Source organism: Lynx rufus, unplaced genomic scaffold (genome assembly GCF_022079265.1).
Source record: "Lynx rufus isolate CCGP_SWC_20201006 ecotype Redwood Valley unplaced genomic scaffold, mLynRuf1.p SCAF_8, whole genome shotgun sequence".
NCBI classification, from domain to species: domain Eukaryota; kingdom Metazoa; phylum Chordata; class Mammalia; order Carnivora; family Felidae; genus Lynx; species Lynx rufus.
In genome coordinates, this window is record NW_025814896.1 from 129,129,851 (window position 1) to 129,154,207 (window position 24,357).

A 24,357-nucleotide genomic window follows, 5' to 3' on the forward strand; every position below is an offset into this window, starting at 1 on the left:
TGCTGGTATTTTAGGCAAAAGGGATTGAGGAAATGTATTCCAGAGAACTGTGTTTAATTTTAAAACCTAGAGGGACAGCAGAATAGTTTTATCTTCATAGGCAACTATCATCTGCAAAGAAAGGTTCTTACGAAGAAGGTAAACTGTCCAAGATACATCTTCACTGTCACCATCACAAATCAGTCCTCAATCCTCAGACACAGAACCTTTCTGCCTCTCTCAAAAACTCCAGGCCCCTAAAACTAAGCAAGTTGTCCTTCTGCCTTGGCATCACCCAATTTTCTTTCCTGTTACGAGTCTCCTCTAGCTTCAACGTCCACCTAGACGACTATAACCATCTCAAGAACGTCTCCATTTAGAACCACTTCCTGTGAAAAATCCTACTCAAGATACCCAGTGGTGTTTCCACACAGCTCCTCCAGCAAAGTCACATACCCATAAACTTGACTTCATAAACCCACCGTCTTCTTGAAAAACTATCAAGTTACTTTAAAAATAAGACACAAACCTTCATAAAAATATAGTCATCGAATTTATTATTCTCATTAGGCTGCCATTTTATGAAGAATTCCTAACAGTAACGTTTCTTGACATGCAAGACTTAGCATTAATGGCTTATGTTACTATAAATACTGCTGCTTGCAAGCAGTACATGGGTTTTAGAGTTTTAAGACTACAGACTTTTATTATTCAAATCTTACTCAGTTTACGTTCAAATCAGAAGGTTCTGAACAGCTGGTTAGGAAGGTAGCCAAGATGCAGGAAAGATGTCTGCGCCTCCTTTTCAAGGGCAGCCAACTCTTGAACGGTAGGTGCCAAAATATCCACATGGCCTTTATAGTTTCCACCTGCATCACACACACAAATTATAAAGCCATGTAAATGACAGGCTTGAAAAAACTTGTCAGCAATACTTTGGCTCAATCACGTCCGTTCAAACATTGCTTCTAGCAATAGAAATGTACTACTGGGCAAGTTATCTCCAAAAGTGAGTTTTAAAAATGTTAAATCAATATAAATAAATGGTTAGGCCTCACTAATAGTGTCCCAATACCCCTAGCAACCCCTCCCCTCTGCTCTTTTTTGGTTTGGAAAGCACTAGCTTAGTAGTCTGAATTTTTTGAAAAAATTTTCAGGAATGAGCTGAGGGCATTCCAGGCGAAAGGAGCAACCGTGCGCTGGGTTACCACTTGAATTAAATCGAAGGTTTTCAATTTTGTTCAAAATCGCCATTATTCTCTCGCTTCCTAATAATTCCATAAACGTTCAACTACTCTATGACACGAATACCTCAAGAGACACAGGTAAGCTGCTGTCCTTCACTGGCACACAAATCACATAACCAAAGCATGTGACAAGACAGGTACAGATAAACCGCTGCAAGAGTCATAGGAGGAAATGATTAATCTGCTAAAACAGACACTCAGCATGAGATGAAATTACCTACTCTCTTCTACACAATGAAGCTCAGAAAGGACACATTCACATTCAGAACAGAAATAAAAGTAACTCAAAGCTTACCACCAGCGGCTCTCTTTTGACCATAGGTAACTTTCCCATCAAATTCGTCCACTGGGACCTTTATATCTGGTTCAACCTGAGAAATGGTGCAGTTCAGATGTTCTTCTATCTCAGACAGCAGCTAAGAAGGGAAAGGAAACAAAAAGCATTTTTGAGGAAAAATCTCATTTTGACAGAGTTGAATTTTAATAGCATCAAATAAACCAGGAAGACTATAATCCTTAGAATAAGTGGAAGTTAGATTTCTGAAGAGATAAACTCACAAGTTATAATTTACAAACTCTGACGTTGTAATAAATCACTACTTTTCCTCATAACCAACAAACAGATAAACGCCGGGGTATAATTTTTATAATTAAATGCAGTCTATTTTTGCCAATTTCAGTACGTTTTTACGAGTCTTACCTGCATCTCATTGTACCATATGGTACAGCCACCATCTTCCTTAAGTCTCGTGTTATAACACCCTTTTCCACGGCTGCTACATACGTGGTACCAAACCTACGTTAAAGATGGAAAAATACTAACATGTAGAGACGGAAACACACTAGTTATCTTTACTCTCAATTAGTTTTTGCAGTATTTTCTGTCCCCAAGGAACAAGAGAAATTGCAGGTGTGACGTGCGGTCCACTCACTACTGGCCCTCAGGAACGCGTTAACTCGGTCTGCTGAAAGAGTTCTTTTGGAGAAAAATCCTGAGGTTTTCCTAGAATGCATGTCAATTATAGAAAGGAATTCTCAGATAAAAACAAGGGCGAACAAGTGAATGCTAGAGAATGCTATATTGAGGTTATATCAAAAATAAAGTCCACATGTTTTCTATAAGAAATAAAAAGCAAAATGAACGGCCGGTTTGAACACGGAGTGTGTGGGAGCTCCTTATTCTTGCAACTTTTCTGTAAATTTGTATCAAATTGTGTTTCCAGATAAGTCCCCATCCTTTCCCATAAGAGTTTTCTGTAGCATAATGTCAGAGAGGATTTAAATAGTTTTTGGTGAAATCGAGTATATATATTAAAGCTATTAGTGAAAATCACAGTTTGCATTTTCCTTTCTACACTTCATCTCATTATTGGTCCATTTGAAAATACAGAAAAAAAGGTGCCATTAAAAAGTTCAATTATACTCCAGGGGCACCTGGGTGGCTAGATGGTTGAGCTTCTGACTTTGGCTCAGGTCATGATCTCACCATTTCCTAGTTTGAGCCCCACGTCGGGCTCTGTGCTGACAGCTCAGAGCCTGGAGCCTGCTTCGGATTGTGTCTTCCTCTTTCTCTGCCCCTCCCCCATTTGTGCTGTCTCTCTCTCTCTCTCTCTCTCTCTCTCTCTGTCTCACAAATAAACACTAAAAAATTTTTTTTAAATAACAAAAAAAATGTTCAATTATATTCCATATGCAACTGAATTCAGTGTAAATGGAAAAATCAAACTGCTTTTATTTCCAACATCTAAAACAACACAAACAGCGAATATAATACAGCGCTGAAAAGATTACCTTTTCTTTCTCTGTTGCCACCAGGGAAATGGCCAGACCCATCCTGAAAGATTTTAGAGTCCTTATTAGACTTTATTCAAGAAGCAAGCAAATATTAAAAGAACAAAAGAGAAACTCCAGCGGCACCTTTCAGCTCTTCCCACTCGGCCAATTCGGTGGACGTAGTTTTGCTTCTCATCAGGCAAAGTGACATTTATAACTGAAAATAAGAACAATTTTTACCAGTCGCCATTAGTTCTACAATTTTCAAACGTATTAGATGTTTGATGTTTTAAATATTTCAAACGTATTAGAGGGTTTACTTTGAATTCCATAAAATGTAAACCGCAGGGATCAGAACTTTCTTCTTACCGTAGGGAACACCATGGATGTCAATTCCTCTGGCGGCTACATCCGTGCAAATCAAGAACCTCACATCTCCTTTCTAGAGAGAACAGAGAAGGAATTTACCGGTACGTATACTAAAAAATAAACACGAATATGGTCATCCACTGGATGAGACAGACTTCTGATAACTAACGTGTTACTATCAGACTAGAGGTCCAGATATTCATAATTCACTGGACCATGTCTTAAATTTTTAAGTCATGATCTGCTAAAATAAGACACTGAATAAATCAATAATTGGATTCATTTTTTACTTTCTTTTTTCCCACACCAAAAATATTAAACTGCTATAATGTGGCTTTATCTTTAGAAATCCTGACTGGTAATTCAAAAGACAGAACAAAATGTTAAAACATAAGTATTATCTTTACCCTTGTATTAAAATAAACTCAGAATACTAGGTGTTTTCCCTTGAGGTTACACTTTCTGTGACAACAAAAATCCTAAAGAGATAGGAACCTAGAAGGGGCCCCTGTGCTCTCACCAAAAAAATACAAATTAGCCTTTGGGTGTCATTTGTGCTCCAAGGCACAGAGTGAGAGACAGGAAGGGGAAGGACACGCTGACCTGGGGCCCAGGGTAAGGTCCAGGACGGAGAAGGGCACACAACGTGGCTCAAGTGTGGCCACGCAGCGCGCTTCACTACCCACGTCACTTCTGCTCAGCATGGAAGTGGAATCCAAAGTGCCTCACCCAGCACTTCCCACCTTCTACTCACATGACGGGTCTGAGAGAAGATGATACTCACACTCTGCACTGGGGCAAACACACTGGTAAGCAGGGACAATGCTGTGGCTGGAGGCTCAAGCCCCACCCACCTCCACCAAGAGCTACACAACCCGGTCACCGGCTGCAAGCATGGAACTGGGACGGTGTGCCCCAAACAATTACAAATAGTCTTAATTCCACAAAACCGTATTCTGATACCTATCCTAATCGATCTATGAACTCTCTATGGATATTACTACAAACTATTAAAAAAAAAAAAAAAAAAAGACTCCCAGACACGGTTTAACTATCCCATGATGCTTCTCTTAAAAAGAGCTACCTGAAAGAATGAGTCTAAAATTCCTTAAGTTGAAAATTCTTATTACAGTGGTGTTGTGCTGACAGAGAACTTACAATTTACCATTTGACTGCTAAAGATGACTAAACCCTGCCATGATAAGGATATACCAACAGGGTAAACATCTTCAGAAATTTCTAGGACAATTGCTTTAATGATATTTACCAGAACTAATTAAAACTGGCTACAATTCCCCTCTGAAGTATTAAAGAAATGCAGTCAGCTAAATATTAGTACCTTAAATCTTTCCAAGTTTTGCTTCCTCTCGTGAGGCTTTCTGTCACCATGAAGACAAACACATGAGAACTGGTGTCCTTTTTTATCAGGTCCTAGTGAAAAGCACATTCAACAGTTAACCCTGGAAAACATTACACCTAAGACCATGTCAAAAAACCAATAGCATTCAGACTACACTGTTACCATATAATTCCACAGAAATCCATACCCCAATCTGCCATAAACCATGATTAACACAATTTCTATCATAGGTGAAATGCCACTGAAATAAACTCTATGAGCATTAAAACTGATTTGCTTTGAAGGACATTTTTAGTCACTCTTCCTGATCTACAGAAGTAGATGGAACAGTGTACCAACTAACTGTGTTAGTGAAACTGTGTTCACTAACTGTGTTAGTGAAAGGAAAACATACGTGTATACCACGAACTTCACCTATCCCATATAAAGCCAGGAACCAAAAAGTAGATTCGAGATCAATCTTGGAAGAACCAAAACAGGCCTTATGAAGTTGAGGCCCTTACCTAAAAGGTCACTCCCATAACCCTACCCTCCTCAAGGTGTCCTAAGCAGCTTAGTTATCTGGTTCCCTGACCGAAGCAGATTAGAAGAACCAAATTGGTCAGATGAAGAGGAACTACTATAGAGTAAGTGCAGTGGTAGCCAATCCCGAAAAGAAACTCAAGCAGATACAGTAACAAAAGCAGTATAGTCCAGACTACAGTAAGAGCAAACAACCTTCCGGAACTTAATAGAATGTACAGGCTCCACTATGAGGTAGCCTAGGGTAACAAGTATGCCATAACTACTCTCCATAGTAAATTTTAGGTTCAATACGATATACTTCAGAATTCAAGGAAAAACATATTATGAAGAGCTATCCATCCACCCAAAATGACTCACACAAGAACTAACCATGCAGAGGAGAGATGACAGCAAATCAGAACTTGCAGGCCAACTTACAGCTGGTCTGCCACATTCTGAGCTCGAGTGGCTGAGGAAAGTATCCTAGATACACTCCTACTCCCGGTGGAGCTGTGTATCGTGAAGGGAGGGATCCTTCATTTTCCCCTCTCTTCAACCTCTGAAGTCTGGTATACGCTGTGTTATTTTGGTTTTAATCATGGTTTGGGAGAGTTGGTTTTTAAGTAAAAGTATCCAGAATATTTAGGGAAGGAAGGTGAAAGGAACTAGGGAATAGTACTGCTTGATTAACAGCATTCCCAACCAAATAATCAAATCCTCCATTCAAAACCAACATGGACAGGAAGAAGTATTTATTACGAATCAGTCACTATAACTCAACCAACCAAGCAAGTCTGTTTGCCATGACTTGGGGGAAAAAAAGGTACTAAACTATTCACTGTAAGGAACAATGTAACATGTTCTTTATATGACCATTACTTCACATTTTTCGTATTTTCTATTTTCTTTTAGAGTTTTCTGGTTCCTTGATATACAACAATTATAAAAAGAGATATGTTAGAGTTTTCCCCATTATGAAAATAGGATTTACCTGTTACCTTGTAATCTGTCAAATTTTGCTTTATATATTTTTACATTTATTATATTTCTTAAAATTTTTTTTAACATTTATTTTTGAGAGAGAGAGAGAGAGAGACAGAGCACAAGAGGGGGAGGGACAGAGAGCGAGGGAGACACAGAACCCAAAGCAGGCTCCAGGCTCTGAGCTGTCAGCACAGAGCCCGACATGGGGCTCGAACCCATAAACCACGAGATCATGACCTGAGTCGAAGTCAGACGCTTGACCAACTGAGCCACCCAGGCGCCCCTACTGTATTTCAAACACAGCAACAATGAATGAATTCTAAAAGCGAACAGCTACATTTTCACCTCCTGGATTATACCATTAACATTTACTATATTTGCTTTACTCCATACCTGTCCCTCTGTCCTATCAATTCATTTTTATATTTCTGATGCATTTTACTGTAAACTGCAAATATCTACACAGTTTAGCATGCATTTCATTAACTAGAACGTAGTTATTTGGTTAGGTTTTACTGTTTTCCTCTAACGTGAAATACTACATACAAGGAAATGTATAAATCTTGAGTGTATATTTGCTGAGTTTTGACAAATGCACGTACCTGTGTAGCCCAAAGCCCTACAAGATAGAGAATATGAATGTCATCCCACAAAGAACCCACATGCTTTCCCAGATAACCCCACTCCCGTTGTCCCAGGGAAAACCACTGTTGCGGGTTTTTTCTCCATCAAAGGCTAGTTCTGACTCTTCCAGAACTTCACGTAAGTGGAATCATACAGTATACACATATACACTCTTGTGTAAGAAATCCTTCATTCAGCATCATGTCTGAGATTCACCCAGAGTCGCTGCATCCACCAGAAGTCCATTCCTTTGTACTGCCGGGCAGGACTCCACGGTATAAATAGTTCACATCTGGTTTAAACCATTCCCCCACTAATGCCCACTTAGTGTATTTTCAGTTTGGGCCTATTATAAATAAAGCTGCCATGACCATTCTTGCCCATATCTTTTCTCACTGTATCTTGGGTAAATTTTACTTATCTTGGGTAAATATTTAGGAGTTGGATTACTAAGCCATAAGACAGCAATGTTAATTTTATTAAAACATGTAAGACCTTTTACCAAGGTGCCTGGACAACAGCAGCATACGAACACTCCAGCTGCTTCATATCCTTGCCAAAATCGGGTGTCGTATTTGTAATCTAGCTATTCCAATGAGTGTACGTGGTATTACATTGTGATTTTGCATTTCCCTAATGACAGATCACGTTGGGCATTATTTCATGTTGATTCATATATACCATGTCATAAGGAGCATAATATTAGAATCATCGTATAGTCATTGTAGATTAGATTTATTACACAGTGACCTTCTTTATTTCTAGCTAATATTTTTGTCTTAAATTCTCTTGCATCTCTTATTAATACAGCTAGACCAACTTTCTTTCGATTAGTAGTTTAGCTAATACATTTTTTCAGCCCCTTTTGATCTTTCCATGACCTCAGGTTTTAAGTATGTCTCTTGTAAACAGTATACGGTTAGATTTTATCCAGTCTAACAATGTATGCCTTTTAACAGAAGGCTTTGGCGCACTGATATATACTAGAGTGAGCGTTCACTCATACAGATTTTTCCACCAGCCGTCTTACTCTCTAATTTCTAACCATTCTCTTTCCCATTTTTTTTCCTCTTCCTTTCTTAGCCTTTTTTCAGATGAAGGTTTACTCCTCATTTATTGGTTTAGAAGACATACACTCTATTACTTAATAATTACCCTAAAAATTTTAATATTAAATAATACCATTACTTTTCTTCCAAATGACAGCAGCGCCTCAGAGCACTGGAATGAAACTGTGCCTGCGTGGAAAGCGGTTTTCCTGGGGCTTATCGTATGGAAAAGTACTGGACAAGCACAGACACTGAGACAACGCGCCTCCACTGCTTTAAATTCAGCGCACGCGTTCTAGACCGCACCAACATGAGACTAATAACCGATTAAGTGAGGAAATAAACACAATTTATTTCAAGTGAGGAAACATTACCTCCTCCTTGTTGCATAAAATATTGCTCCAAGTTATCGCAGTCAATTTTGGTTCTACAGAAAATAATGGCTTGATCCATCTTGTGTTCCTTGATCGCCCGGACAGCATACTCCCCCTTCAGGATTTTAATAGCTTCAGACCACATCTCTTGAATACCACCACCACCACCACAACAACAAAAAAGAATTTCAATATAAAATTGTTATGAACACACATAATTACAGTCACAGACTTACTGCTTTGCCCACCTGAAAAAAACTCTGCTTTAATATAAATAGTACAGACAAAAATAAGAAATATTAAGATAGGATGAAATGGTGAGAATATCCATTCGCTCATTTTTCTTTAAGTTTTATTTTTATTTATTTCGAGAGAGAGAGGGTGCATGCGTGAGAGGGGGAGGGGCAGAGAGAGGGGGACAGAGAGAATCCCAAGCGGGCTCTGCACTGTCAGCATAGAGTCCAAAGTGGGGCTCGATCCCACAAATTGGGAGATCGTGACTGGAGCTGAAACCAAGAGTCGGACGCTTAACCCACTGGGCCACTGAGTCACCCCAACTCATTTATTTCTATTTCTGTTAGTGTATGTTTATGCCATTTTATAGTGTGCCAAAAACACCTACGCCACACCTCTTATGAAGGAAACCAGACATATAAACAGACAAATAAACAGAACTTCATATCCACAACAAAACTTTGCTCTTACCTCTCATGGAGATGTTTACTCAATTATTTTAACCCCTTTTAAAAATAATTAATGGACTTTTTAAATCAATCTAACACCAGAAAGTTCATACTTCTCAACGGAATAAAAACTGTACGTCGAACTCGGTAATTTCTTAGTCATCATTCTCCCAATCTCTATTTTTCAGTGTGAAGCTACACTACAGTTACTCAACTATCTAATGCAAAACTTTAATTCTGTAATCCACCATATTTCTAAAGGCTCTCCGGTCACACCTAATTGCAGTATAAACTAAGCAAAACATTTATAAGAAAAAATTTATTTCGAAGAAGTAAAAATTTTTATTTTATGATATGCATTCCCTAACAGTGGGAGGATATATTATTTTGAACTAGCAAGGTCTCTGCTCTTCTCCAACGATAAGGCTAGTCGAGCATGCACCTTATAAATTTGGAACTGCACATAAAACCGAATTCAAAGGAACTCTATTTAATCAAGATTTCAGAGAATTCACCTTTTAGATATTGGCCATAAACCCACCAATGAATCCAACCATAAAGTAAATGCAGTCTAACCCTTCCCAATGATCCGCCTGAGACACCTGAATCCACACATCTGAGACCTACTCTAGGCTAGACGAGCACTGTCCTTCCAATACAGCGTACCTTCGCAGATCTTTAACATATGAGGCACCTGAAATCGTCTCTGCTCTGCACAGAAGCATCTTGAAAGGATTAGGATTTAATGTTAGACTTTTTAAAAACTGGTAAATATTTCGTGATATGGAGTGTCTGTTTAGGAGGATGAAAAAGTCCTGGAGATGGATGGCGGCAATGACTGCAACGTAGGGATGAACTTTATGCCACTGAACGTGACCACTTCAAAATGGCTAAAGTGGGCAATTTTGTGTTGGGAATATTTTACTGCACACAAAAAGAACAGATAAGCGATTCCAAGATAATTTCTGTATCTTTCACAATGTTGTAAACTAAAGACATTTTTCTTTATTAATTCCCCGAATGAAGAACCTATGTGACGTTTCTCCTGGGATTCAGGGCCAATGTAAAATCTGTTGCCAGAGAAATCTGCTGATATCCTCCAATCAATAAGAATTCCATAATCCAAAATACTTGTGACTTAGATGTCAGGAGACTAAGATCTGAAATTCAATGATTAATACTGCTCTAAGTTGACTGACACCAGTCAATTTTCCCCCATTTCTTTATTATTATTTTTGTTACCTTTATTGTCAAAGTTCCTGTTCTAATTTTGTAGGTCACCTCAAATCCTTCATGAGAACAGACAGGGCATAAATTCAGTAAGACAAATCAATTTGTTTTCAAAATCTTTCAACCCCATTCATTCATTCATTCATCACTCACTCATGCATGCATCTGTTCACTCATTCAACTTACCCGGACTATTAGCACCAGGCCTTGTGTTATCTTTTGCATGTACATCATCAGTCTATGAAAAGAAAAGGAGAAAAACAGGGTGGCAAGTTGGTAAGTAAGGATTCCAAACAGGTATCGTTTTTTTTTTTTTCTTAAAGAGAAAAGTGTATCTAACTTTAGATACAGACATATGTCTTTAAAGTATGTGGGCAAAACCATTCTTCAGATTCAGAAAAACCCTTTATTAACTGTGGGTCTAAGACTAATCAATTTTATTTTATTTTTATTTATTTATTTTTTTAAATATATGAAATTTATTGTCAAGTTGGTTTCTATACAACACCCAGTGCTCATCCCAAAAGATGCCCTCTTCAATACCCATCACCCACCCTCCCCTCCCTCCCACCCCCCATCAACCCTCAGTTTGTTCTCAGTTTTTAAGAGTCTCTTATGCTTTGGCTCTCTCCCACTCTAACCTCTTTTTTTTTTTTCTTCCCCTCCCCCATGGGTTCCTGTTAAGTTTCTCAGGATCCACACAAGAGTGAAAACATAAGGTATTTGTCTTTCTCTGTATGGCTTATTTCACTTAGCATCACACTCTCCAGTTCCATCCACGTTGCTACAAGAGCCATATTTCATTCTTTCTCATTGCCATGTAGTACTCCATTGTGTATATAAACCACAATTTCTTTATCCATTCATCAGTTGATGGACATGTAGGCTCTTTCCATAATTTGGCTATTGTTGAGAGTGCTGCTCTAAACATTGGGGTACAAGTGCCCCTATGCATCAGTACTCCTGTATCCCTTGGGTAAATTACTAGCAGTGCTACTGCTGGGTCCTAGGGTAGGTCTAGTTTTAATTTTTTGAGGAACCTCCACACCGTTTTCCAGAGTGGCTGCACCAGTTTGCATTCCCACCAACAGTGCAAGAGGGTTCCCGTTTCTCCACATCCTCTCCAGCATCTATAGTCTCCTGATTTGTTCATTTTAGCCACTCTGACTGGCGTGAGGTGATATCTGAGCGTGGTTTTGATTTGTATTTCCCTGATGAGGAGCGACGTTGAGCATCTTTTCATGTGCCTGTTGGCCATCTGGATGTCTTCTTTAGAGAAGTGTCTATTCATGTTTTCTGCCCATTTCTTCACTGGATTATTTGTTTTTCGGGTGTGGAGTTTGGTGAGCTCTTTATAGATTTTGGATACTAACCCTTTGTCTGATATGTCATTTGCAAATATCTTTTCCCATTCCATTGGTTGCCTTGTAGTTTTGTTGATTGTTTCCTTTGCTGTGCAGAAGCTTTGTATCTTCATGAGGTAAGACTAATCAATTTTATTTTATTTTATTTTATTTTTTTCAACGTTTATTTATTTTTTTTGGGACAGAGAGAGACAGAGCATGAACGGGGGAGGGGCAGAGAGAGAGGGAGACACAGAATCGGAAACAGGTTCCAGGCTCTGAGCCATCAGCCCAGAGCCTGACACGGGGCTCGAACTCACGGACCGCGAGATCGTGACCTGACTGAAGTCGGACGCTCAACCGACTGCGCCACCCAGGCGCCCCTAATCAATTTTAAATGTAATAATAAGAATGCAAAGGTGGCTCTTAGGATATCGTATATTTACAATATGTAACAAACCCTTATTTTATACAGGGAAATCTACGATCAGTGGGAAAATGACTAAATGGGCACATTAAATTGATTTTTAGGAAAATAAGGAACCTCAAGAGGACATCAAAACACTACTAAAAACCACTGTATCTGAAATTAGATTTACATACATACATAATGCTATTTATTTATAAAAATTACATCAAGAGGATCATAAAAGTAACTCTCACAGAGGAAAAAAGAAAAGTTGAGCCCATCGCTTATTCTGTGCCCTCAAGGCCTGAACTTTTCTGGCCCATGTGCAGGACTCCTCTTTTCTTAGGTATAGTATCTGGCTGTAAGAATCATGAAGAGCCCAAGGTTAAGCTAGTTTATGGATGTTTTATTCCACATAAATGTTAACACTGTAAAGTACTTACTCTAATGTGGTTTTTCCCAAGCCTTTCCCAGAGTCTGTCAGTTTTGGGGTTCACTGGGACAACCACATGGTGCACAGTATCCGGGACAGAATCTTCTCCTTTTAAATCAACCCACGTGGGAAAATGCATTATCTTCTCAGACAGCTTCTTTACGTCAAAAGAGTGCAAAGTAGCAGAGCAAACAATCACCTAGGGAAACAAAAAAATCAAAATTTAGCTAAACTGTTCTAATTACAATTCCACCTAACGCGAAGCCCAAAGTATGTCAACCTGGCATCTAAGCAACAACTGGTGGCATGACTCTGGGCAGGTCGGTCTCAGAGCCGCAGCCCCTCACCCCTGCGTAAACCACGTCTCTATTCCACAAGGCCCGACAAAAACTAGGTAAGATGAGAAGGTGTTTGAAGATCTAAAATCCTAAATTACTGTGTGTCCCCTTCCCTCCCCTTGAAGCCTCTACACCTCTCAAATTCTTCCTAGGAAAGAAGGGTGAGAAAAGCAAGAGTAACATCTTAAGAAATAATTACAAAGGAAACCACTGTTTTTCAACAGCTCCAGATATTTTCCCCTCAAAGAGGAAGCAGTGCTCAGTCTGGAATATAAACTCTAATGCTCTGTAGGAAAAACCAACTAAGAATGTTTTCCTTATCATCCTCAGCGACCTAATTTCCTCAAGTTCCCTTCTCCTTCATTTCTACGGGCAGCTTTTAAGACTCTTTCTTTGTGTGTGCTATGTAATCAGGTAACAAAGAAAATGTTTTCTACAGTAGTTAACTTAATCAGAAGACACTAAGACAAGATGTAAATGTAAAAGAAAATAGGGGCGCCTGGGTGGCTTAGTCGGTTAAGCGTCCGACTTCGGCTCAGGTCATGATCTCACAGTTCGTGAGTTTAAGCCCCGCGTCGGGCTCTGTGCTGACAGCTCAGAGCCTGGAGCCTGTTTCAGATTCTGTGTCTCCCTCTCTCTCTCTGACCCTCCCCCGTTCATGCTCTGTCTCAAAAATAAATAAACGTTAAAAAAAAAAATTTTAAACAAATTTCAAAAACATTTGCAAACAAATGCTTGAAAATGTTTTGAAAACAAAAAGCATTAACACGTAACAACTGTCTACATGTATTTTAAGATATATCAGTCATTTCATACCTGAAGTCTTTTCCCATCAGAGGTAATCTGAGGAATCTGACTGTGAATCCTATTTATAAAATCAGAGTAACCTTGAGAAAGAAGTCCATCCTGAAGGAGAAGGAAAGAAAGTATAATTTTTAAATCAACACCTAGATCTTTCTTTTGTAAATCAAGTGTAGAAAGATAATGGAAACAAATTCATAAGCATACATATCCCCACCATATTACCAAAATGATTATTTTCTAATGGATAAAGACAAATTATAAATTCAGCTTTAAATTCCATGTAACTAAAATATGAAAAAGCTGACAATAAACAACCCAAAATCTATACTCTAGTGTTCTAGAATGAATATGAGAGTTAATAGCTCCTACCACATGTCCTTAAACACAGGATTTTAATTTGAAAAAATGAAAACAAAAATCATCTCAGTGTTATAAAACTACTCAATCCATTTTGAAAATACTTTAGAAGTCTGTCAAGACATTAATATCCTTACAGTTCACATTTTGCAACTATAACATAAAGAAATAATTGTACTGTGTAATTTATGTACCAACAAAGACCACTATTTGGAGTAAAAAAACAAATCTACATATCTAGTAACAAGAGTAGTTAAACAAACCATGAAGTATCCATGTAATAGAGCACTAGTCAGCCTTTAAAACCTATTTACAAGTAAGGATGTGAAATACATATAACACTACATTTAAAGAAAAAAAGAAAGATTTCCTAGATCCTACACAGCTTGATTTACTATATAGAATAATATTAACATGAATACAAGGAGTGGATGAAAATATGCCAAACTGGTAACAATGATTATTTCTACATGTTGGGATCATGAATGAACTGTATTTTTCCATCATTCTACATATTTTTACCTCCAAACACATAAGCAAACTTTTTTTTTTTTTTTTTTTTTTTTTTTTTTTTTTTTTTAAAGCATGACTATAGTCCAACATACAGCTTCATCCAGGACCAGGAATCTAACTTGGGATAAGTTCAGTTTCCCAGTTGACACCAAATCGTCTAGTCTTCCTGGGGTGCCAACGACTATATCTACCTGAAAAATATCAAAAGAAGAACCCAGTGAAAACCGAAGCACTATTATAATCACCATAAAACAGCAACCAATAACGGTCTACTTACCATGAAAACATGCATACTGAAGCAGTGACAGCTCCAAGTTCAGAGAAAAGGAGCTATAGATAATGCCCTATTACCAAACCTGTATTTGGCGTGAAATTAACATGAAGATTTTAGTAGCTGATTTTGACATCCTTAACTGATATAGCCTAATACATAAAATAATATATATACAATCTAACATATAAAATAATTTATAAAACTACAGTCTAATATATAAAATACATAAATATTTTCCAAGTGAAAACCAGATGAATCTTATGGGAACTCAAATCAAACCAGGACTCGATTCCCACCTCCGCCATTAGCCAGCTGGATGACCTCAACTTACTTAATTAATCTCTTCTCGTTTCAATTTTCTCATTTTTGGAATCTGCTTTGCAACATGGCTGTGACAACTGAGAGATGAGATACAGAAGGCACTCGATGCCCAGTTTGTGTGCCAGGTGCTCAATAAATGCAGTTATAATTAATAACGATGATGCTCTGACTACCCAGGAACGCAATCATAATGACTCCTTGTCAAGTGCTTATAATGAACAGGCACAGTGCTAATGTTTTACAAGTACTGTATCATCTCATGACCACTACAGAAAACAATACTATCTTTATTCCTATTTTTAAATGAGGAAACTGAAGTTTAGAATACTGAAGTCATGAGAATTTAAATGATACAGCTCCAAAGCACCCAAACTAAATTTCAAACTCAAAGTCCAAACCTGAGTAAAGGTCTAAGTCAAATAAGAACAAGTTTTACTTAACTTTTTATTCTAAAAATTTTCAAGTATACACACAGGGAACAGAATAATAAGTCCCCACATCAGTACAAATAACAAACATTTTCCATTCACACACACGTCTTTTAATCAAGCTCAAAGGTAAAGTGATCAGGAACATGGACTTTGAAGTAAGGTCTACCGGTGAGGCATAAGCTCTTGGGCAAGTGACTTAACATTTACTATCAGCCCTCTTCCTAGTCTGTAACAATGGAGAAGAGCATCATTTCAGAAGGCTACCATGGGAACTGAGTAAGACAATGTAGGTAAGCATTTAGCTGGGCTTGGCCCAGTTCTAGAAAGCAGTCAATAAAGGTAAACTGTTTTAAAGTGTATATATAGATCTATGTGTGAGCACAAATATTATATCAAACCATTCAATCAATTAGACAACTCAAAACTTCTACTCGATTAATCGGCATGAAAACTCACTCCTATTCTTCATTTGTTTTCTCCACTGTAGACTAAAAACATAATTTTCTCCTAACAAATTTATCACCGGAGTCTCATTACTTCAACATCTCACAGACACTTGAAGAAGCAGAATCCTGTGTTGGCTTTTAATTTGAACCGACAGAAGGCATTTATAGTCCCATGAAAAGTGAAACTGACATTTCTGAAGTGATTGTTTCATCTGTACTGACAACAATAAGCAAATTTTCAGTTCAATGTAGAGAATATTGCCTGAAAATCTGCAGATAAAGGCCTGTTTAAGTGTGTTAAGAACAACCATGTGCCAAGCACCGTGACATGGGCTGTACAGGGCAATGAACAAAATATCACTCTGACTCTGTATGTAACATCTCTTTACCATAGGATTCCGACCCACATGTGAATTTCCTCTCTTCTCTATTTCAGTAGCAAAAAACCTCACTTTACATGAAATATAGACACTAGGTCTCACAGGTTTAAAGAAAAAAAAGTCAGTTAAGTTGGAAATATTTACATAACTTGTGTAAGAGCTCCAACCACTCCCCTAGGCCTCAACTGCACAGGCTGCATTACTGTGCAACTCTAAAATATTTTTTAAATTACACAGTTCTACTCTCTTACTCCAAAGCTGACTTCTGGTCCAGCATAAGATACAACACAGGACTAGGGCTGAGCCACAGGATGACGGGAGACGGAACAAGGAGAGAATACAGGTGGAAAGAAGAGCAGAGAGAGAACATACGAGATCCGCTAAGTAGAATGGAAGCAAATCTGGCCAAGAAAGCTACAGAATAACACTGCCTTTACCTCTGCCACTGGATTTAGCCAGTACCAAATGTTAGATGACTGACAAATCATACAGAATTCCCTAAAAGCTCTGCAGCTGCAAAACAGGAGTTAAGAAGCTTAGTAACTTATGGGGAAAACGGATTGGGGTTTGAGAAACCAAGAATAGGAATGAACATATTAAATCTCTCCCTCTTTTTTAATTTATTCATTTATTTCTCAGAGAGAGAGACAGAGTACGAGCAAGGGAGGGGCAGAGAAAGAGGGAGACACAGAATCTGAAGCTGAGCTGTCGACACAGAGCCCGACACGGGGCTCGAACCCACAAACCGTGAGATCATGACCTGAGCCGAAGTCGGATGCTTAACCCACTGAGCCACCCAGGCGCCCTGAACATATTAAATCTCTTACAATCCCTAAAAAATATAAGACAGCAAATAAAAACCTATCAAAGCAATATTACTATCTTAGACCAGTATTAACAGGTATAGCAATGGGATTCTTTGCTTTTAACATGTCATACCAGGTCAAATCCAAACCATTTGGCATAAAATTTCATTTGATAGAGACACCAATGGGCCTGGAGGAAGCAGACACATTTCCTCACTGTGACTCAGTATCAGGAGGTTTAGATTAAATGATAAAATATTTAGGGAAGGAAATGGAAGAGAAATTTGAAAGGAGCAAGTTATTTCATACACATGAAATATTTTATGAAGTCCTATCTATATCTGGCTTCACAGAATTGATGAGCACAGTTAAGAATATCCCAAGCTTCTTCCCCCATAATGAGGATCACTGTCTTAGCTTTGTCCTTTGTAACCGCCTGCCTGAACAGTCTGTGAGACTCCCCCCACCCTTATCTAACTTCTCTCCCTCCTTCTGGAGCCACATTGTATCGTTCTTCATCCTTCCTTTGGGTCCCTGTGACAACTTTTACATTCTCTGCAATCCAGCTGATCTCCATTTCTATCCTTAACTGTACTTTCTTCTTTCTCCATTATCCCCAAAAGAAAGGACTCTTAATTCATGAGAAAGCAAGAAGAAAATCCTCAAGTGCTCAAAAGGTAAATGAAAAAAACCAAACATCCTGTATGCTGAATTTTGCATGAGGGGTGCAAAGAAACTGCTGTACACTCTTAGGAAAAGAAAAGACACCCCCACAAGGTGCTTCCGAATACATACTTGACCTTGTTCTAATTTCAGCCTCACTTGATTTTTCCTGAAGCACAACAGAACTACACTGCGAAAATGACAACCCATCATGCCACCTCTTAAAAATTAAAAGTACAACTTACCCCATTATCCAAAACAGAGAGCTGATCTCGTGCTGCAACACCTCCAATTATCAGAAGCTCCCTGAAATAAATACCATCATAATAATGAAGAAAAAGATTAAAGCGCTTTACTGTTTGACTTGTATTGTTTGACTCATACATTACTAGTAGGAAAGTAAAACAGGGGTGTCACTTGAGAACACAGCTGGACGGCTCCTGAAAACATCAAACGTGAGGCTACTATGTGATCCAGAAACTCCACTCCTACGTACAGATCCGGGAGAAATAAAACGACATCCACACAAAAACCTGTACACTAATGTTCACAGCACAGTAGCCAAAAAGTGGTAACAAGGCAAATGTCCATCAGCCAACAAATGGATAAACAAAAATGTGGCACATGCATCTAACGGGATACTTTGGGGCAATAAAAAAGAACGAAGCACTGATACATGCTGCATCGTGAACAAATCCTGAAAACATTACGCTAAGTGAGAAAAGCCAGTCAGAAATGAGCACATACCATCCAATGCCATTCATGTAAAATGTCCAAAAAAGGCAAATCTATAGTCAGAAAATGAGCCAGGGGTTGCCTAGGGATGGGAAGGTTATGAGGACATGGAATGGCTGTCAATGGGTACAGTGCTTCTTTTGAGTGTCATGAAAGGTTTAAAAATTGGTTTTGGTGACAGCTGCACATCTCTGTGAATAGAATAAAAACTAAAAGCAATCTGTACACTTTAAGCAATGGATTGTATATGTGAATTAGATCTCACTAAAGCTATTTGCAAAAAGACAGTGTTTTTTGTTTAAATATTTATTAACTTTTGAGAGAGAGAGAGAGAGAGCGAGCGAGCATATATGCACACACACAAGTGTGGGCCTGGGGCAGGGGCAGAGAGAGAGGGAGAGAGAATTCCAATCCCATGCAGGCTCCACACCCTCAGCACAGGGCCCAAAATGGGGCTAGAGCACACGAACCGTGAGATCATGACCTGAGCCAAAATCAAGAGTCGGGTGCTCAACTGATTGAGCCACCCAGGCGCCCCAAGATTGTCTTTTTATAAAGCAGACAAAATTACTTTCTGATGCAGCCAGATAACTTTCAATCAGAAGCATCGACCAACCATCTTTATTTTATTCTTATTTGATCGATCTTTTAAAAAAGACTAGAAAACATTAAGGAAATAAATGACAGGGTCTCTGTTCTGCAGGATGAAATTTGTTAAAGTTGTCAAGAATAAGGCTTACCTCAAGAGATACCACGTGAAATTTAGAAGATGATGAGAGGGTAAAACTGATTACTATGCTTGGAAACACTTGGAAACTTGGGATAAGAGTAAATATAACACACCTAAATACAGGATGATAGCTCATGTAACCAACAGGGATACCATTTGTCAGATTGCCTGTGCCCTAACAGAAGGAGACCTGATAGTTTGTGCAGCTCATGTTCACAAACTCCCAAAGCATGGTGTGAAGGCTGGCCTGAGAAATTAAGCATACTGTACCGGCCCGCTGCTGGCCTGCAGGCTTGTCAACAGGTTTGACATGGACAAGATCTACGAAGGCCAAGTGGAGGTGACAGAGATGAACACAATGTGGAAAGCATTGATGCTCAACACGGTGCCTTCGCCTGCTACCTGGATAAAGGGCTCGCCAGAACTACTACTGGAGATAAAGCTCTGGGGGCCCCCAAGGGAGCTGTGGATGGAGGCTTGTCTATTCCTCACAGTACCAAACGATTCCCTGATTATGATTCAGAGAGCAAGGAATTCAGTGCAGAAGGACACGAGAAGCACATCATAGGTCAGAACATGGCAGACTGTATGTGTTACTACTGGAAGAAGATGAAGATACTTATGAGAAGCAATTTTCTGAACACCGAAGAACAATATAACTCCAGATATGATGGAGGAGATGTGTAAGAAAGCTCACAGTGCTACCCAAGAGAATCCAATCTATGAGAAGAAGCCTAAGAAAGTTAAAAAGAGAGGTGGAACCATCCCAAAATGTCTCTTGCCTGGAACAAAGATCAGGTAGCTCAGAAGAAGCAAGCTTCCTTAAGAGCTCAGGAGAGGGCTGCTGAGAGCCAATAAACCAAAACCACAATTTGCTACGAAGATTTTTCAGGTAAAGACAGTAATAAACTTATTCCCTAAACAGCTAAAAAAAAAAAAAAAAAAAAAAAAAAAAAAAAAAAAAGCAAGTAGGTGACCTTAACAGAGTCTTATAATTCTATGGCTGATTAAAGATTGGCTTTATGGTTTCCTATCTGCAACTTGAGCAATTCAGGCAGTAAAAACAAACAACACAAAGAGACGTCTAGCCTATGAACGTGCATGACCTTGGCATATTCCCTAACCTGCTACATTAGAGCCACTATGTTCCTAAGTCTGATAACACCAGATGCCAGAAGGTCTCTAAAAGGATCACCCAGAGGAGCTGCCACTCTTCCTCAAGAAAACAAAAAAGTTCGACTTCCTCCTCCCTGGAAATCCTGACTCCGTGCATTCAGGAGAGGACCAACAAATCTATCCGTATCGTTAAATAAGGCCCCAAAGTTCCCAGGTTTGGAAACTATGGTCCTAGATGCATCATTTCATCTCCTACAATGCTTGACTCTTATCCATAATCCCAGTCAGATATATTGATCCCTATAAATTTAGCAGAAGATACCCACACACATACACACCCATCTATGCTGGTGTGCAGAGCACTGTAGGCTCGAGGAACATAAAAGAACAGCCCCTGCCTTAAGCAGTGTAAAACTAGCAAGCGAGGACGAGCAACGCCGTGCATATTTAAAACAAGGACCGCTAGCACATGACCGTGTGTAAGGGTTAAGGCAAGGCTTACAGTCAGTGGTATCTAAGGAAGGAGAAAGGACTGGGCTGGTACGATTCGGTTAGTTTCACAGACGGGAACTTGAGCCGGGTTTTCAAGGAAGCCTTGTTTACACAGAATACTAATGAGTATTCTCACAATTTTACCATCTTAATAAACAAACTGATTTTACCAGTCATCTTCCCTTCCAGTCCTTGTCCATAGGCATGTTAACCTTTACACCTAATCGTAGCACAAAAATCAATTCACAATAGCATTTTACTTCTTCCAAAAACACTGTCTTACAAATTCCAAGTCCCTTACACGAAGCAGATACCCTGGTTGTGTCCCCCGACCTCATCCCCAACGCATTTTACCCAACTCGTTCTGCTGTTTCTCTCCCCTTCACACCATCCCCACATTCCCACACTTAATTCTGGGAATGCAAAAACTTTCTCATTATTATGCTCCTGACACCAAGCTGAAGACTTCACATGGTAGGTATTCAAATAGTTCCCAAATGAGCGACATCATCAATGCCAAAACAAAATTAGGAACTATTTTACCTAAAAAGTTTGTGTCATGTCTAATCTATCCCTGAACAGGTTTCACTTGTAAGAAAACTCAGTATTGCAGAGACGGTCCCGCGTGACATCAACAATCCCAGGTTTCTGAAATTGGACAGTGGTGACCGTGGCACAACCTGACTGTGCCAAGAACCACTGCAACGGACACCTGAAGTGGGGAATTTCATGGTGTGTGAACTGTTTCAATGAAGAAGGCACTTAAGGCAAAATTAACAACAATCAAGTGAGTGACAACTCACAGACTAGTTTATAAGGTAGAGCCTCCCTCAAAACGGCAAAAGGGACCGCCACTGAGCGAGAAGCTCCACCGGATCACTGAACTCATGGTCTCCCTCCAACGCAGGAAGCGCCTTCTGCCTGGAGAGGGAGCGGTCCGAGGGCCCGAATGGAAAGTTCTCGTCCCCGGGAGACAGGCTGGACTCAGCCGCCCCAAGCTGTTTACCAACATGCCAGAAATAGTGATACACCTTCTATGCAAATGAAGTGACGCATCCTAGCACCGAATGAAACGTTCCCTTAAAAAAGTGTGTAGGGCACCTGGGTGGCTCAGCCAGTTAAGCGTCCAACTCTGGATTTCAGCTCAGGTCATGATCCCAGGGATGTGGGAGGGAGCCCCACATCAGGCTCTGCACTGAGCATGGAGCCTACTGGAAATTTTCTCTCTTTCTCTCTCCCTCTCTCTCTGCCCGCTCTGTCTCTCAAAATATATAAACATTTTTTAAAAATTTAATTTTTATTCTGATACTGTTTTGCAAACCATGACACTTCGTGGAAGAGCAAAATCTCAATCTTTTTTTTTTTTTTAATGTTTATTTATTTATTTTTGAGAGAGAGAGAGACACAGAGCACGAGCAAGGGAGGAGCAGAGAGAGAAGGGAGACACAGAATCTGAAACAGGCTCCAGGCTCTGAGCTGTCAGCACAGAGCCCAACGTGGGGCTCAAACTCACAAACCGTGAGATCGTGACCTGAGCCGAAGCCGGACACTCAATGCTCAACTGACTGAGCCACCAAGGCACCCCCAATTTACTTTCTATTGAACTTATCAAACAGGAGTTTTATGTAAAAAATAATTGCTGGGAATGCAAGCTGGTGCAGCCACTCTGGAAAACAGTATGGAGGTTCCTCAAAAAACTGAAAATAGAACTACCCTAAGACCCAGCAACTGCACTACTAGGCATTTACCCAAGGGATACAGGTGTGCTGTTTCGAAGGGGTGCATGCACCCCCATGTTTACAGCAGCACTATCAACAATAGCCAAAGTATGGAAAGAGTCCAAATGTCCGTCAATGGACGAATGGATAAAGAAGATGTAGTATATATACATACATACATACATATATATATATATATAAACTTGTATATAAACATGTATATACATACATATATGTATATATATACACATACATATATGTATATACATACATGTGTACATATATACACATACATATATGTATGTATATGTATATATATGTATGTTATGTATATATATATATAAACTTACATATGTACTTATGTACATATGTACATATATATAATGGGGTATTACTCGGCAATCAAAAAGAATGAAATCTTGCCATTTACAACTACGTGGATAGAACTCGAGGGTATTATGCTAAGCAAAATTAGTCAGAGAAAGGCAAATATCATATGACTTCACTCATATGAGGGCTTTAAGATACAAAACAGATGAACATAAGGGAAGGGAAGCAAAAATAACATAAAAACAGGGAGGGGGATAAAACATAAGAGACTCTTAAACACAGAGAACAGAGGGTTACTGGAGGTGGGAGGGGGGATGGGCTAAATGGGTAAGGGGCACTGAGAAATCTACTCCTGAAATCATTGCTGACTATATGCTAACTAATTTGGATGTAAATTTAAAAAAATAAAAAAATAAGACAAGTTAAAAAAAAACAAAAACAATGAAATAACATGGGATGCTAAATAGCCACACGCTCAGGATTAGAAATAAAGTGTAATACACAGGATGTTCATAAAATTTTAGGGATGAATGAAAATTTAAACATTTTGAGCATGGAGAAATGGTCCAGTATTATTTGCCTAATGTTTATATAGTATGTAAACATACTGGAAGAAACTTACAAAACTAAATGGTATACATTCAGAACATTATTTTGTGTAATAAAAATTTTCGAAGAGAAAAAAATAATTGCTACTATGTATCAAAGTTACATAGTAACTTTGCACTATGCATTTAACTTTGCACAGTTGTGCATTGGAATGCATACTGAATTTCTACCTCATTTTTTTTTTTTCTATCTCACTCTTCTTCCAAAACACCTCAAACCTAAAATCAACAGGCATGTGAGCACAAAAGGAAGCTTTACCTTAATTTAGGATTATCAATGTATTTCTTAAACTGCTTGACGTTATTCAAAGTTTGTTCAGCTAACTCTCGGGAGGGCTCGACGATGAGAGCTTTCGGAGCATTGGGGAGAAACTTTGTTTGTGCCACCTGCGCATTACCTTAAGAAAACAGAAACGATTGGAATACGTTCAAATCACACCTCAATACTTTTACTTGTAAAGCACCAGCGCAAATATTCCAATATCGGAATTTTCAATAACTGTCGAAAAGTATAGGAGGTGGTCATAAAACAAAATAAAGCTAAGATTCCTAAAATGAACTATGGCTTCTTTAAATTTACTTGCAATAGATGCAATTGATTATATATTTTGTGATAAAGTAAACAAGCTATGAAATGTATTTACTTTAAATAATACAGTGGGTAAGAGCACGAGCTCTGGGCTCGAACTGCTTGGGTTTAAATTCAGTTCTCCCACTTGCTGTGTGCGACCTTGGGCAAGTTACTTCAAGTCCCTGCTCCTCGAGGTCTTTGTCTGTACGGTGGGAAGAATGCTACCTTACAGGGTAGTGAACACCGATCCATGTAAAGCACTTGACACGGTGCCCATGGCACTGAATACACACAAGTTCAGAAACACTAGACATCACCATCATGATCAGGTTCCCCAAAAGGTCTACGCTGACACTGAATACT

The 24,357-nt window shown here is 39.0% G+C and overlaps 1 protein-coding gene and 1 pseudogene across 1 annotated transcript in view; one reads left to right on the forward strand and one right to left on the reverse strand.

Annotated features, from left to right (window-relative positions):
• Positions 1 to 509: 509 nt before the first annotated feature.
• DDX1 (DEAD-box helicase 1) overlaps positions 510 to 24,357 on the reverse strand; it is a 36,954-nt gene continuing 13,106 nt past the window's right edge. The window contains exons 13-26 of the mRNA XM_047068553.1: positions 23,683 to 23,821; positions 17,940 to 18,000; positions 14,466 to 14,564; positions 13,516 to 13,605; positions 12,372 to 12,560; positions 10,363 to 10,414; positions 8,264 to 8,410; positions 4,708 to 4,799; positions 3,369 to 3,441; positions 3,144 to 3,216; positions 3,018 to 3,060; positions 1,927 to 2,022; positions 1,522 to 1,642; positions 510 to 848 (exon numbers count right to left, since the gene is read on the reverse strand). Coding sequence (XP_046924509.1) covers positions 718 to 848; positions 1,522 to 1,642; positions 1,927 to 2,022; positions 3,018 to 3,060; positions 3,144 to 3,216; positions 3,369 to 3,441; positions 4,708 to 4,799; positions 8,264 to 8,410; positions 10,363 to 10,414; positions 12,372 to 12,560; positions 13,516 to 13,605; positions 14,466 to 14,564; positions 17,940 to 18,000; positions 23,683 to 23,821 — 1,406 coding nt within the window. The 3' untranslated portion in view covers positions 510 to 717. The remainder of the gene's footprint in view (positions 849 to 1,521; positions 1,643 to 1,926; positions 2,023 to 3,017; positions 3,061 to 3,143; positions 3,217 to 3,368; positions 3,442 to 4,707; positions 4,800 to 8,263; positions 8,411 to 10,362; positions 10,415 to 12,371; positions 12,561 to 13,515; positions 13,606 to 14,465; positions 14,565 to 17,939; positions 18,001 to 23,682; positions 23,822 to 24,357) is intronic.
• LOC124503475 (60S ribosomal protein L5-like) lies at positions 19,081 to 20,007 on the forward strand (annotated as a pseudogene).